At 41.4% G+C, this 12,327-nt stretch overlaps 1 protein-coding gene across 1 annotated transcript in view; it reads left to right on the forward strand.

Moving 5' to 3' along the window:
- The window catches only part of sik2b (salt-inducible kinase 2b), a 49,443-nt gene that overhangs the window by 18,345 nt on the left and 18,771 nt on the right, over positions 1 to 12,327 (forward strand). Inside the window, exons 4-6 of the mRNA XM_005720845.1 lie at positions 5,421 to 5,582; positions 11,308 to 11,432; positions 11,912 to 12,035. Of these exons, the coding sequence (XP_005720902.1) occupies positions 5,421 to 5,582; positions 11,308 to 11,432; positions 11,912 to 12,035 (411 nt within the window). The remainder of the gene's footprint in view (positions 1 to 5,420; positions 5,583 to 11,307; positions 11,433 to 11,911; positions 12,036 to 12,327) is intronic.

Genomic DNA, 12,327 nt, shown 5'->3' on the forward strand with positions numbered 1-12,327 from the left:
CCCCCCCCCCGTGTAAAGAAGTCTAATTACATATTTAATCCCTGAGATGTTTTAATATAAGAAAAAAGAAGTGCAGTTTCACAGTACATCTGTTTTTCTACTTGATAAAATGCTGCCATAGTAAATAAAGTCTGTCAACATGAGTCTGAGAAAGAAATGTCCTTTTTACCCCTCATTGGTAAATTGTCGTCACCCTGCTAGGCAGACGGCGTGGACACCTAAGTTTGAGAACAAGGTGATGTAGGATTTTGAAATGATACTATATGTGCAGCTACTGAAAATCTCAGAAAAGCTTGAATCTCGTTGACCCTTTACCTTGAGGTCAAGGTCAGAGGTCTAGTTTGCTGAAAATCTTGTGAATAAGATAACTCGAATGCAGCGATGTAGGATTTTCAAATTGTGTGTCTACTAGGAGATTCACATTGGCAATCACCAGCAATTTTTACTGTAAAAGGCATAAATTTGTATAGTGTGTATGGTAATATGGTGAAAACCAAGAAACCTTCTTTTATTTTATTGTTTATTTGTTATTTACCACTCTGTAGTATGAATGGCCATGGGGGAGCGCTTTATCAGTCAGAGAAGCTGCAAAACCCGTGAAAATACATTTAAAAGTCCAAATGTATGCCCTTCTTCACATTTTCGAAAGCCGCCAAACGGGTTAGATTGGAGTCTTTGACAACCGATTCTGGCCTTTTGTTTGACACCCCTGCACAGCACTATGGAGCCATTCAAAGGGTATGGCTACATTTTTGATTTTTTTTTTTTTTTTAAGGTAATTCCAACAAATGTAGGTACAAAAGTTTGTTTCTTCCTTTTAAAAATAAGTATTGGAATAAAGGATTGCCAAGACAGTGGTATTACTTGATCACCTAATCCAACCCTGAATGTGTTTTTAAAAACACATGCCCTAGTTAAATAACCAGTAAGTTTCAATGGGAGGGGTTTATAGTAAATAGGTGGAGTATGTAGGTTTAAGATGTGGGCTTTGTTTCTCCAGATAAAGCAGAGGTGTTATTTTTATGTGTGTATTTATAAGTATCCAAAGAAGGACAAGTGAGGTCAACTATAACCACCAGAAGCTGCAGCTGATGTTTGGCTGATTGGTACTTGGATGACATGGCATTGCTCTGTTCCAATTGGCTCTGTTCCCCTTTAACCCCTTTGGTGTGCCAGTATTAAATCAACACAAGCATCCATCACCGTGCATATAGATGTGACTTTAATGAGGCCGTCGTATTTAAGTGGTTAGGGTATCAGTTACTGATGTGGAAACGGAGTGTGCGACCGTGTGCCCCATGTCCTCTGCGCTCACACACACTCGCATGTATACACGCTCCCAGCGCCTGGCCCACGGTGTTATCTGAAGTCTGTCCAGCAAGCCGGTCTGTACCCATGATGTTGGTCCCCTTCAAACCTGAGCAGCTGTTAAGAGATTTAGCTCCTCACGCAGCTCTCAGCAGAAGTGGAACACAGTGGCTTTTGAGCTGTTCCCTAATACCCCTATGATTCATACTTGTTCTGTTCGCTTTCCCAGAATGCCACTCTGCATGCCTCACTGTGCTGAGGTCCTTACCCTCACCAACATTGTATCAGTGGATTACTCATCCTTCCACTGGGGCAACATGCTGCATACTCTGTGTGTGAGTGTGTGTGTGTGTGTGTGTGTGTGTGTGTGTGTGTGTGTGTGTGTGTGTGTGTGTGTGTGTGTGTGTTGTACAGTGTTGTTTGCTTAAACAGTAATGGCTTGTTTTTCCAGTGTGACTGCAGAACAAGCAGTAGCAACACCGTGCTGCTGTTCATACAGAGCTAAGATACGCTTTAGTGTTCAGCGTTTGGTTTGTTGAGCATTTCAGTGTAAAAGCAGTCAGGCGGTGTTCTTTCCAGAGCTGCAAACAATAGTCAGTTGATCAAGCAGTCATTGAGAGAAATTAATCTGCAGCTGTTTTAGGCTTTAAATTGATTTCTTTCTCTTGTTTTTTCTTTAACAAAATTACTTTTACACTAGGTTTTGCATGAAGAAGAGTGCAACACCACAAGAAAAATAGAAGTCTTACCTGTCTCTGTAATGGCTGCAAGGAACCCTGCTTTGACTCTTTACCCCATAAAGATGACCTTCCCTTCCCTTCCCTTAATGGCGGGTTTTGACACCTAAGTACATATATATATCAATAAAGATGTGGTTTGGGTGACCATTAGAATAGTTTCTGTGGTTTTCCAAGGGTAGCTACACAGGCACAGACAACCCTCACTTATTTCTGATGCAAACCTCATCATTTTTGTCTTATAAGCAGGCCTGAAATGTGAGAGAAAGACCTTCAGTGTATCCCTAGTTGGTTTTCAAGGGGTAAAGAGTTAAACCAACCACTTTGTACAATTTTAGGCTCTGTAACAGTATGGCGAGTATTTATGTTGACCCATAAAGAAGGCTTTAAAGACCAAGAAAAGGAGGGGTTATGTCCTGAAATGGTTTTTATTTTAGATTGCTGTTTTCCACAGGTGCAACCTTGGACCTGCCCAACACATTCCCCTCCCCAGTGTGTTTTTTGATTAGCACCATTGCTTGAAAATTCCCCCGTTCATTAAAGAGACCTACTCTTATGGAATTTGTCAGCCACTCCCTAATAAGGTTTTCTCATTCTGTTGCTATCTATCACACACAATTTTAATATCGGGGCTTTGAGATGCAGGGCTGTGTAGATGAGGTGTAGTGTGATGCACGATGGTGGCCTCAACACGTATGCTTTGAATATTTTATGTTTATTGACTGCACACATCTGAAAAAAGTCAACTAAATTGACTTTTAAAGAGGCTTAGTACGACTTTGCTGTGCCTGTAAGTACAGGGTGGGCCATTTATATGGATACACCGTAATAAAATGGGAATGGTTGGTGATATTAAAGTCCTGTTTGTGGCACATTAGTATATGTGAGGGGGCAAACTCCTCAAGATGGGTGGTGACCATGGTGGCCATTTAGAAGTTGGCCATCTTGGATACAACTTTTGTTTTTTCAATAGGAAGAGGGCCATGTGACACATCAAACTTATTGGTAATGTCACAAGAAAAACAATGGTGTGCTTGGTTTCAACGTAACTTTATTCTTTCACGAGTTATTTACAAGTTTCTGACCACTTATAAAATGTGTTCAATGTGCTGCCCATTGTGTTGGATTGTCAATGCAACCCTCTTCTCCCACTCTTCACACACTGATAGCAACACCGCAGGAGAAATGCCAGCACAGGCATCCAGTATCCGTAGTTTCAGGTGCTGCACGTCTCGCCTCTTCGCACCATAGACAATTGCCTTCAGATGACCCCAAAGATAAAAGTCTAAGGGGGTCGGATCGGGAGACCTTGGGGGCCATTCAACTGGCCCACGACGACCAATCCACTTTCCAGGAAACTGTTCATCTAGGAATCTCGGACCTGGCACCCATAATGTGGTGGTGCACCATCTTGTTGGAAAAACTCAGGGAACGTGCCAGCTTCAGTGCATAAAGAGGGAAACACATCATCATGTAGCAATTTCAAATATCCAGTGGCCTTGAGGTTTCCATTGATGAAGAATGGACCCACAATCGTTGTACCCCATATACCACACCAAACCATCACTTTTGTTGTTCCAACAGTCTTGGAGGGATCCATCCAATGTGGGCTAGTGTCAGACCAATAGCGGTGGTTTTGTTTGTTAACTTCACCATTCACAAAATTTTACCTCATCACTGAACAAAACTGAGAGTCCAGTTCCAATTTTTGTTTTGCCCATTCTGCCACTGATGTTTCTTCATTAGTGACAGTTTTCTGTCACTAATGACCCGGTTACTACATTCACCGGATATCAACACAATTTCGATCCGCTCCTCACGTGTTAACCTCTTCAACATGTCAATGGCTGTGAACAAATAGAAACCTGTAAATAACTCATGAAAGAATAAAGTTACATTGAAACCAAGCACACCATTGTTTTTCTTGTGACATTACCAATAAGTTTAATGTGTCACATGGCCCTCTTCCTATGGAAAAAAACAAAAGTTGTATCCAAGATGGCCGACTTCTAAATGGCCACCATGGTCACCACCCATCTTGAGGAGTTTGCCCCCTCACATATACTAATGTGCCACAAACAGGACTTTAATATCACCAACCATTCCCATTTTATTACGGTGTATCCATATAAATGGCCCACCCTGTAGTTTGTGTGCACACCACTGAAATGACAGCGACATGAAAAGGAAATCATATCAGGTATGTCTAACGAGTTAAAAGACAAAAGCAAAACATTGTTTTTATTGTCTCAATCAAATCAAGCTGCCAGTCTTCATCTGCTTCCTGATTACAAAAATGCTCTCTTATGAAACTGACCTAGTGGGTCTTACCATAATTACATTCCTCATGATTTTGTGTTGGTGGGGTTTGTTGTGGTTGTTGTGCATTGTTGTCAGGTTTAGTTGCTGGCCTGTAACCATGCCAGCTGGAAGGACAGGCAGCAGAGTGTCCTATCTTGTTTGCCACTGAGTGTGAATTGAAGAGTTAGCAAGCTATCTGGACAGAGAGGTGTGAAGAGGAGCCCTGCCGACAGCAACAAACACCACACTTTTCAAAGTTCACAGGGCTGTAAAAAAGAAAAAAACATCATACATCTTGTAAAATAGTCTGTCGAGACAAACTTCACACAAACGGTAAGGGCAGAGGGAGAGCACACCATGAGAGAAAGGTCAGCGATCTGAGCGCTTGGAAAAAGACGACGGCAAAATTTATGACTGTAGCTCTCCAGAGAGAGAATCGACTGTGGTTTCTTGTGTCTTTCTAAACAACCACAAACTCACTCTTTGGTCCTGCTGTGTGCAGAGTGTGTGCTAAGCAGATAAACTGCTAAATCCAGTGTTTTTGCTTCTCATTGGAAAAAGAGCTCAGTTTGTATTTATTTCAGTATCCTATTAAACCGACCCCTAACTTACAAGCTGAGCAGTGTGCGCTAATCTAGGCATTATATAGCAGAAGACCTGTTCTCGGAAACCTCTGTCTCCGCTTTCCTCGTTCCACTATGACAACACAGTGCATTCTTCGCCGTCAGCCAATGCCTACTCACGCATGCACACGTGGGGCTAGAGCAGGGGTCTCCAAAGAAAAAATACATTTTGCATCTTGCTCTCAATGAGCTCACAAAACATGCTGTAATGTAGAGCAACTGTAAGCTACCACTGGCACCAAGCCCGCACCTCATCAAAACCTATTATACTTTCAGCACAACCACTCGGTTGAATGAAGAAATTCAACTTTTATTGCATTCTTTTTAACTGTATAGTGATACCTTAATACGTGTTCGGAAGGCCTGTAGAGCCAGGTTATGTAATCAATTAAAAAAATGATATAGACTTAAAGTTCTAACATGACACGTCACCTCTTTCCAATGTCTGCAGACTATCTGGCAAAGCATGGCCGTCTCAGTGAGCTAGAGGCCAGGAGGAAGTTCTGGCAGATCCTGTCAGCGGTTGAGTACTGCCACAACCGGAACATCGTTCACAGAGACCTGAAGGCTGAGAATCTGCTGCTGGATGGCCATATGAACATCAAGATTGCAGGTAACACATTGCACAGGGGACCCATAAACTCAGTAGATGAAAAATCCAGGATCTCCGCATGAGTTTTTGATGTATTGCCTGTCATGATCTCAGCACTCGTGGAGTTCAGAAATGTCTTCACTGCCTGCTTAGGTCATTTTTTGCAGTGTTGAGAATTGGTCAGAGGTTGCTTGCAAGATAGCTGTTTGCCGACAGATCCCATGACAGACATCTTAAAAGCTTAAAGGCCTGTGTTACTTTTTCAAAACAGATGATCAGAAGAACTTAAAAATGCTTCCCTGGTGACTCTTGAGTGTAAAAACATGAAAAATGGAGGACAAAGTGAAGAACAGACCCAGAGGCAGATATTTGAGGCTAAGCTGTAAGTCTGTAGTACAGGCATCAAAGTGTAATTATTAAGCAGCTGGTGTTTAGAGCTAGCTTGTGGGAATGTCACCCCGCTGCCTTGTCCCAGAGCGGAGCAGGGGAAGGCTGGGGTAGTCGCAGGGACGTTCTTAGGTTTAATAGAAGAGGAGCTAGGGTGGTGGGATTGACTAGCTACTTTGGAGACAGAGTATCGGATAAGGGGATGAAGGAAGAATGATAAGGAGCGTGCATAGCAGGGTGGCAGGCCTTCAGTTAGTACCATGCTATGAGCGAGTCTGAGGTTTATCTGAGGCTTAATTCAGAGCTGATACTGAAATCCATCTAAGGTGAGCTGATCACATGAGAGCAGCTAAAAATACGAGTGTGAAAGGATACCAGACCCTGAATATGTGGTAGAGAAGGAAATGGCTTCCTGTCCTCAAAGGACTTCATATCATCAGCTTCAGGTAGTTGAATCAAATCCTTGTTTATGGGTGTGATAAAGGCACCATTTTCTTTCTTCTGATACCAGAAAAGGGCAAAGCGGACAGAACTACAGAATAACTGTTTTCGTTGCATCATTACTCGCATCATCCTGTCCACGGTTTCTCAGAAGGGTCCAAGATGATAACCTGGAGATGTTATTACCCGAGCAGTAATTTTCACAAACATGTCTGACTCACAGCTGATTGTCCGCACAGCAGATTAGATTTGAAGCAGGAAAACAATGAACAGAACATTACCTGGCTTGTGATTAGTGAAAATTTCTCTGGGGAGGACATCATCTCCAAGGTACACGCCGTGCTCCTCTTGACTACAACATGCTCGGACAAGTTTGGTAAATGGCACATGAAGTTTGGATGAGTACAGGTGTCAGATTTGCACTGTACATGGGATCGACTCGTGTCGAGAGAGTTATAGATGTACTGTTTTTTTTATACTCGTGCTGAAAGGTAATGGTTATGTTTTGTTGTTAAGTAATCAGATTATTTTCAGATCTTAAGGGAAAATGTGCTTGGCCTTCTGCTATCAGGGTGCTATTGATTGACCCATTAGTTTGTTCATAAAATGTCCTTAGTTTAGTAACAACCAGACGAGCCTTCTTCACAGCCTTAAGCAGGGCTGTGCATCTTGTGTAATCTTCCGTACAAGGACAAGTTATATTGGTGAAATACAGTCTGTAGTCACAATATGAATCGAAACAATGAAGGTCGTGAGACTGATTTCTAAAGAAAACGTTGCTTAAGTAGTTTGGGAAAATTACACTTTATCTTGCTTTTAATTGTGTTTCTGTTATTTCTTTTTATTTAAAATCTTAGTTATTGTGTTATTAAATGTTATTTTGTAAATGGGTCTCCAAGATTAACAAAAAAGATTAAAATTAAATTAATATTTATATTAATAAACATTAATTGTAATGCAGTGGTTGTATAGGTTTAAAATAGAGGTTGAAAGGTATTTTTAACTGACCACACACTCACTGCCAATCAGAAGCCCATTTAGCCTTTCTGAATCCTGACATGCATTCGTCAGACATTTCATTAGGTATACCTTGCTAGTACCAGGTTGCACTCTTGCTTTCAGAGCTGCTTTATTTCTTCGTGGCATAGATTTAAGAAGGTGCTGGAAACGGTCCTCGTGGGTCTTGGGTCCATATTGACACGCAGCTACTGCAGATTTTTCCAGCTGCATCTATGATGTGAATCACCTGTTCCACTACATCACAAAGGTGCTCTATTGAGATCTGGTGATTATGAAGCCTTTCGGAGTACACCGTTACACCGCTACCATCAGCGTGAACTGTTTATAAAAGGCAGGAAGGAGCCACAACCACATCTACGTGTCTAAAGGCACCGAGGTGCTGCCACGCGGTTGGCTGTTAAAATAAATGGCTAATTAAATCTTAACATAATCAACTCTTTTTCTATTTGTCGGCTATCCGTTTTGGCACTACTCTGAATGTGTACATCCAGACAAAATGCCAATGCTTCTGGGTTTTTCTCTTCAGTCCAGTGGTGGCTTCTAAAGGCCACCTCTGGTCAGTCTGTATGTACCTTAACAGGTGATCAGTCAAAGAAAGGTCATTCTCCTGGTGGCTGCAGAGGAAAGAGGAACAGGAGCAGCGGGGAGTGCCCTTAATGTTTTCACTTCAAACAGCCCCTTTACATTCGAGTTGACAGATTGAAAGCAATGGAAAGAGAGGAGGAGGAATAACAAAAACAAAAGCAGGCATAGGCTGCTGGTTCAGAGTAGGCGAGAACGCCGCCATTGTGGTTAAGCGGGGAAATGCACGTGTACAATGCAGTGTATACATTTCCTGTTTTTGAGCTTTATTCACTTCACGTGTTTTGATCACATTATCCAATACATGTTGTCATATCACTAAAAGGCTTTCAGCAGCTATTTGCAGCTTCATTATTTGAAGTATCCACAATGACATTGCTAAAAGTGCACCACACCCTAAAGGTGTTTCATGTCTACCTCCAGATCAGAATCACCACTCTAAATGCTTTTTGACAAGAATCTGTTTAATTAATATTAAACATTAAATTAATAACAATGTAAAAAAATATGAAAAGTCTAATAGCTGCATAATTAAGATTGTTTCCCAGCTGAGCCGAGGAGAGCACACCAAATTTTACAGTGTATGTCAAATTCTCAAAATTTCAACTTTGAAGTAAGTTGAAGGAAGAAATTTTATTTTCTTTACTTGCTACATAGAAACTTAAAACATGCTTCATTTCAATTCATCAAGTTTAATCATGGGAGGAAAGTTAAAGGGTGAAAAATGTTGCAGGGGAAGGAAGCAATAAGAAGGTTCAAGAATCCAGTTCAGTGTTTTGGAAAACCTGATCTAGAAGAAAAAGGAGGATAAAGAAAAGCAGCTGCAGCCACAAGTTTACTGATGCTCCATACTGCTTAAGTACAAGTGTGCCATCCTCTAACTGCATCATCATACTCTTATTTTGTTTTACACGTGCAGTCTTATAAACCTTCATAGGTCCTTGCCTGTAATCTTTTAGCTAATATTATGTTAATGTTGCCGTGCGCGACACACGCCCGCTCGTGCCCCGCCCTTTCTGTAGAGCTGGGACTGCTGTTTGTAGCCTGCAGCATGCTGGAGTGTTTGACGTCAACCAGTCTGTTCAGTATTCAGCTCCATGAAATGGGTCACAGCTTCTGACGATAAACCAGCTGCACTGCTCCGCTCAGCTCTGCCTGCATCTCACATCTCGCATCTCACCTTCGCAGCAGCGTCAGACAGCAAACATACTTGTAATAAACCCACAGTGTCACGCTGCTTTAGCTCTCATTTTATTCCAGCCGCACCTGCTGCTACCTGCATTGCAGTAATTAAACGGTTCGACTACACACACTCACGTACACACTCAAAGAGCCGCTCAGCTCTGTTCACGAGTTTACCCTTTGCTAATTACTTAAACTTGATTCCTACAGGTATTTAAGCTATAATCTGCTGCAGCTTTCCTTGTGTGTGCAAAAAACAAAAAAACATTTGACAGCCTGGATTCTTCATAGTCTTCTTTATTTTTAAGCATTTTGCCTTTTAGAGGCACCATGCAGCAATGTTTGCTGTAGAAATGGCCAGTCTGATCACATTTTATGATGTAACTCTTGACTATCAGACCTCTGTACACCCACACAGCCTCAGTTTTTAACACTAAAACAATTTGTCACTACACAGAAAAAAGCGAAACCCCTAATAATTTACTTACCATTGTGTTTCTAGCGTTCTAAATCTGACTGAGTCATAAAGATTCTAAAAACTAGGTCTGTCCAGCTTATTTGTAAGAGTTTGCACAAAGATCCCCAGCGTGAGATCGGGAGGAGAGACAGACCCAGCCTCCGGAGGTCATAAGTTAGTGCACTCCAAAGTGCTGGTGCCAAGCCCGGGAGGGGTTTCTGGAAGGGTATAAAATCTATGCCAAATCAAATATGCGGATCCATCCGCTGTGTCGACCCTTCGGGAAATAAGGGAGCAGCCAAAAGTACCTCTCACCTAATAAAGTTAGAAATGGATACTTGGTTTGGTCTGGTTTTGATTTTTGTGAAGAAAACAACAAAATTTAAAAAAAAACTGAACTTTAGAGAAAATTGTGTTAGCACAATTCTCTGAAGACATGGAGCTGACACAGCAAAAAATACAAATTTGTTGGTAATTAAAAGTCACATGATCCGTTCTGATTGTCTCATCAGTTTGAATTTGGCTTAAATTGGTCGATAGTTTCTTTTACATAGACTGCAAAGGATCGTGTTGAGGAATAGGGGGTTTGGGTCGCACACTGCTCATTGTGTTGTTTGTGTCTTTGCATGTGTGTGTGTGAACCCACATCACCTCCAGCCCCATTATGTAAGCCAGATTTTTTTTTTTTTAATCTCTTATTTATTTGTTTTGCAATACATTTTTGGTGTTTATGTAACTGTTTCGAATTATGGAAAAACGGTGGGGGTGGAGGGCTAAGTGAGCGTGATTGTCTGCTCCTGTGGCTGTCAGGCTCCGTGACGCCTTCCCATTGATAATGAACGAACTAAGCATGAAATTATTTATCCATTGTTATTTTTCCGTTACTCTTTTTTTTTTCTTCTTTTGATAGAGCAAAGAGTATTAAAAAGTCAATCCAGTCTCCAAGTTGATAAATAAAAATCAAATTCTCAAAACTAAGAAGCTATTTTTTTTATTTGTATAAACTGAATTAGATCTGAATCTGTTAGTTGAGAGGACCTGAGGGATGAGAAGAAGAGAACATAGGTGAAAGTCATATTGACTCGTAAGAAAATAGGTTAGCTGAGTGATTGCAGGCACACATGTTGGCTCAGTGCAATTTGTCCGATTATGCTGCAGCATTTAGTTGGATGCTAATGAAAGGCAGACATGAACTTCAAATTTATTTTGTGTCCATTTGTTCCCCTTTTTCTTTTCTTCTGATGATTAAAATCTGACTTTTAGCCATTCTAGAGGGAACCAATCAGAGAACAGCACCAATTACCTCATGTCAGCCTCCAGGGGAGGTTACCTCATACAAAGGTCCATTTCGTAAATGTACAAATATGTGGATTAAACATTGCGTTATACAGAACTTGCATGAAGACACAAAACTATGAACTGCTACTCTGAGTTTTGTGCCTTCATGCTGAATTTGATAATTTATAGTTTTCCCATTTCAACATATCACATCCACACTGTTTATGTTCTCTAAGTGCCTGAACTCTTTTTAAAACATTTTCTTTTTACTTTTACGGTCACAGGGCAGAAACTGCTGGACAACAGCAGGATTTCTGTGTGCCATTACCAACTCTACAAGCCTAAATGTCTGAAACTATCTTTAATCTACTTACCGCCCTGATGTTTCGCCTTCTGCAGATTTTGGATTTGGCAACTTTTTCCAGCCCGGGAAGCCTCTGGCCACATGGTGTGGCAGCCCGCCCTATGCTGCTCCAGAGGTCTTTGAGGGACAACAGTATGAAGGCCCACAGCTGGATATTTGGGTAAAATGGCTGATTGCATAAATCGGACATCTCTTTAACACTTTGTTTTTAATAATTCCTTGTAACTGCATACCCGTGGATTGAATTTCCCTGTAATATCTTCTCAGCTCTGTTGCTGAGATTTTAAGCACTGTTTGCTTTAGTAAGCCACGTGAAGTCATCGGATGCAACTCATTTCTGAAAACGTTATGTATTCATATATTAGTGGAAACAAAGTTTTGATTTCTTACAGTCAGCAGGTTTGGTTCCTGTCATGTTGTTCTGCGGTTACGTGGAATGTGATTTCCCAACCACAGTTTGTAGCCTCCTCTATATTGCAATCATTTACCGTAAGGTCGTGTGTGTGGACTCGTGCTTTAGTGGGACACGTGTGTCTGAGTTGTTTACATTTACATAATTAAGATTGATTAATCTACTGGTTGTTCTTCACTCCTATCCTCACCTTGTTTTCTTGTGTGTCCATTTTTTCATGTCTCCAGAGTATGGGGGTGGTGCTTTACGTGCTGGTGTGTGGTGCATTGCCATTTGATGGGCCCACTCTGCCTGACCTCCGGCAGAGAGTACTAGAGGGAAGGTTTCGCATCCCCTACTTCATGACTGAAGGTAAGACGAGACGGCCTCGCTTTTTCCTGCAAGCACAGATGCGTTTGGTGTAATAGTGAAAGACTTTCGGGTCTTCTATACAACAGCATGTAGTCAAATTGAGGAAAAAAAGTCATTAAAGTTCTTGGTAGGAACACTGACGCACAGATGAATAGATCACGCTTTCCTGTTTGAGTCACTCCTGCAGCTATAACCAGTCAAGAGGTCAGTCAGCATTCCACCGATTTGAAGGGGATACAATATGAAGTGTGTGTGTGTGTGTGTGTGTGTGTGTGTGTGTGTGTGTGTGTGT

The sequence above is a fragment of the Pundamilia nyererei genome, unplaced genomic scaffold, assembly GCF_000239375.1.
Source record: "Pundamilia nyererei isolate P.nyererei 1_Seehausen unplaced genomic scaffold, PunNye1.0 scaffold00003, whole genome shotgun sequence".
Classification (NCBI taxonomy): Eukaryota; Metazoa; Chordata; class Actinopteri; order Cichliformes; family Cichlidae; genus Pundamilia; species Pundamilia nyererei.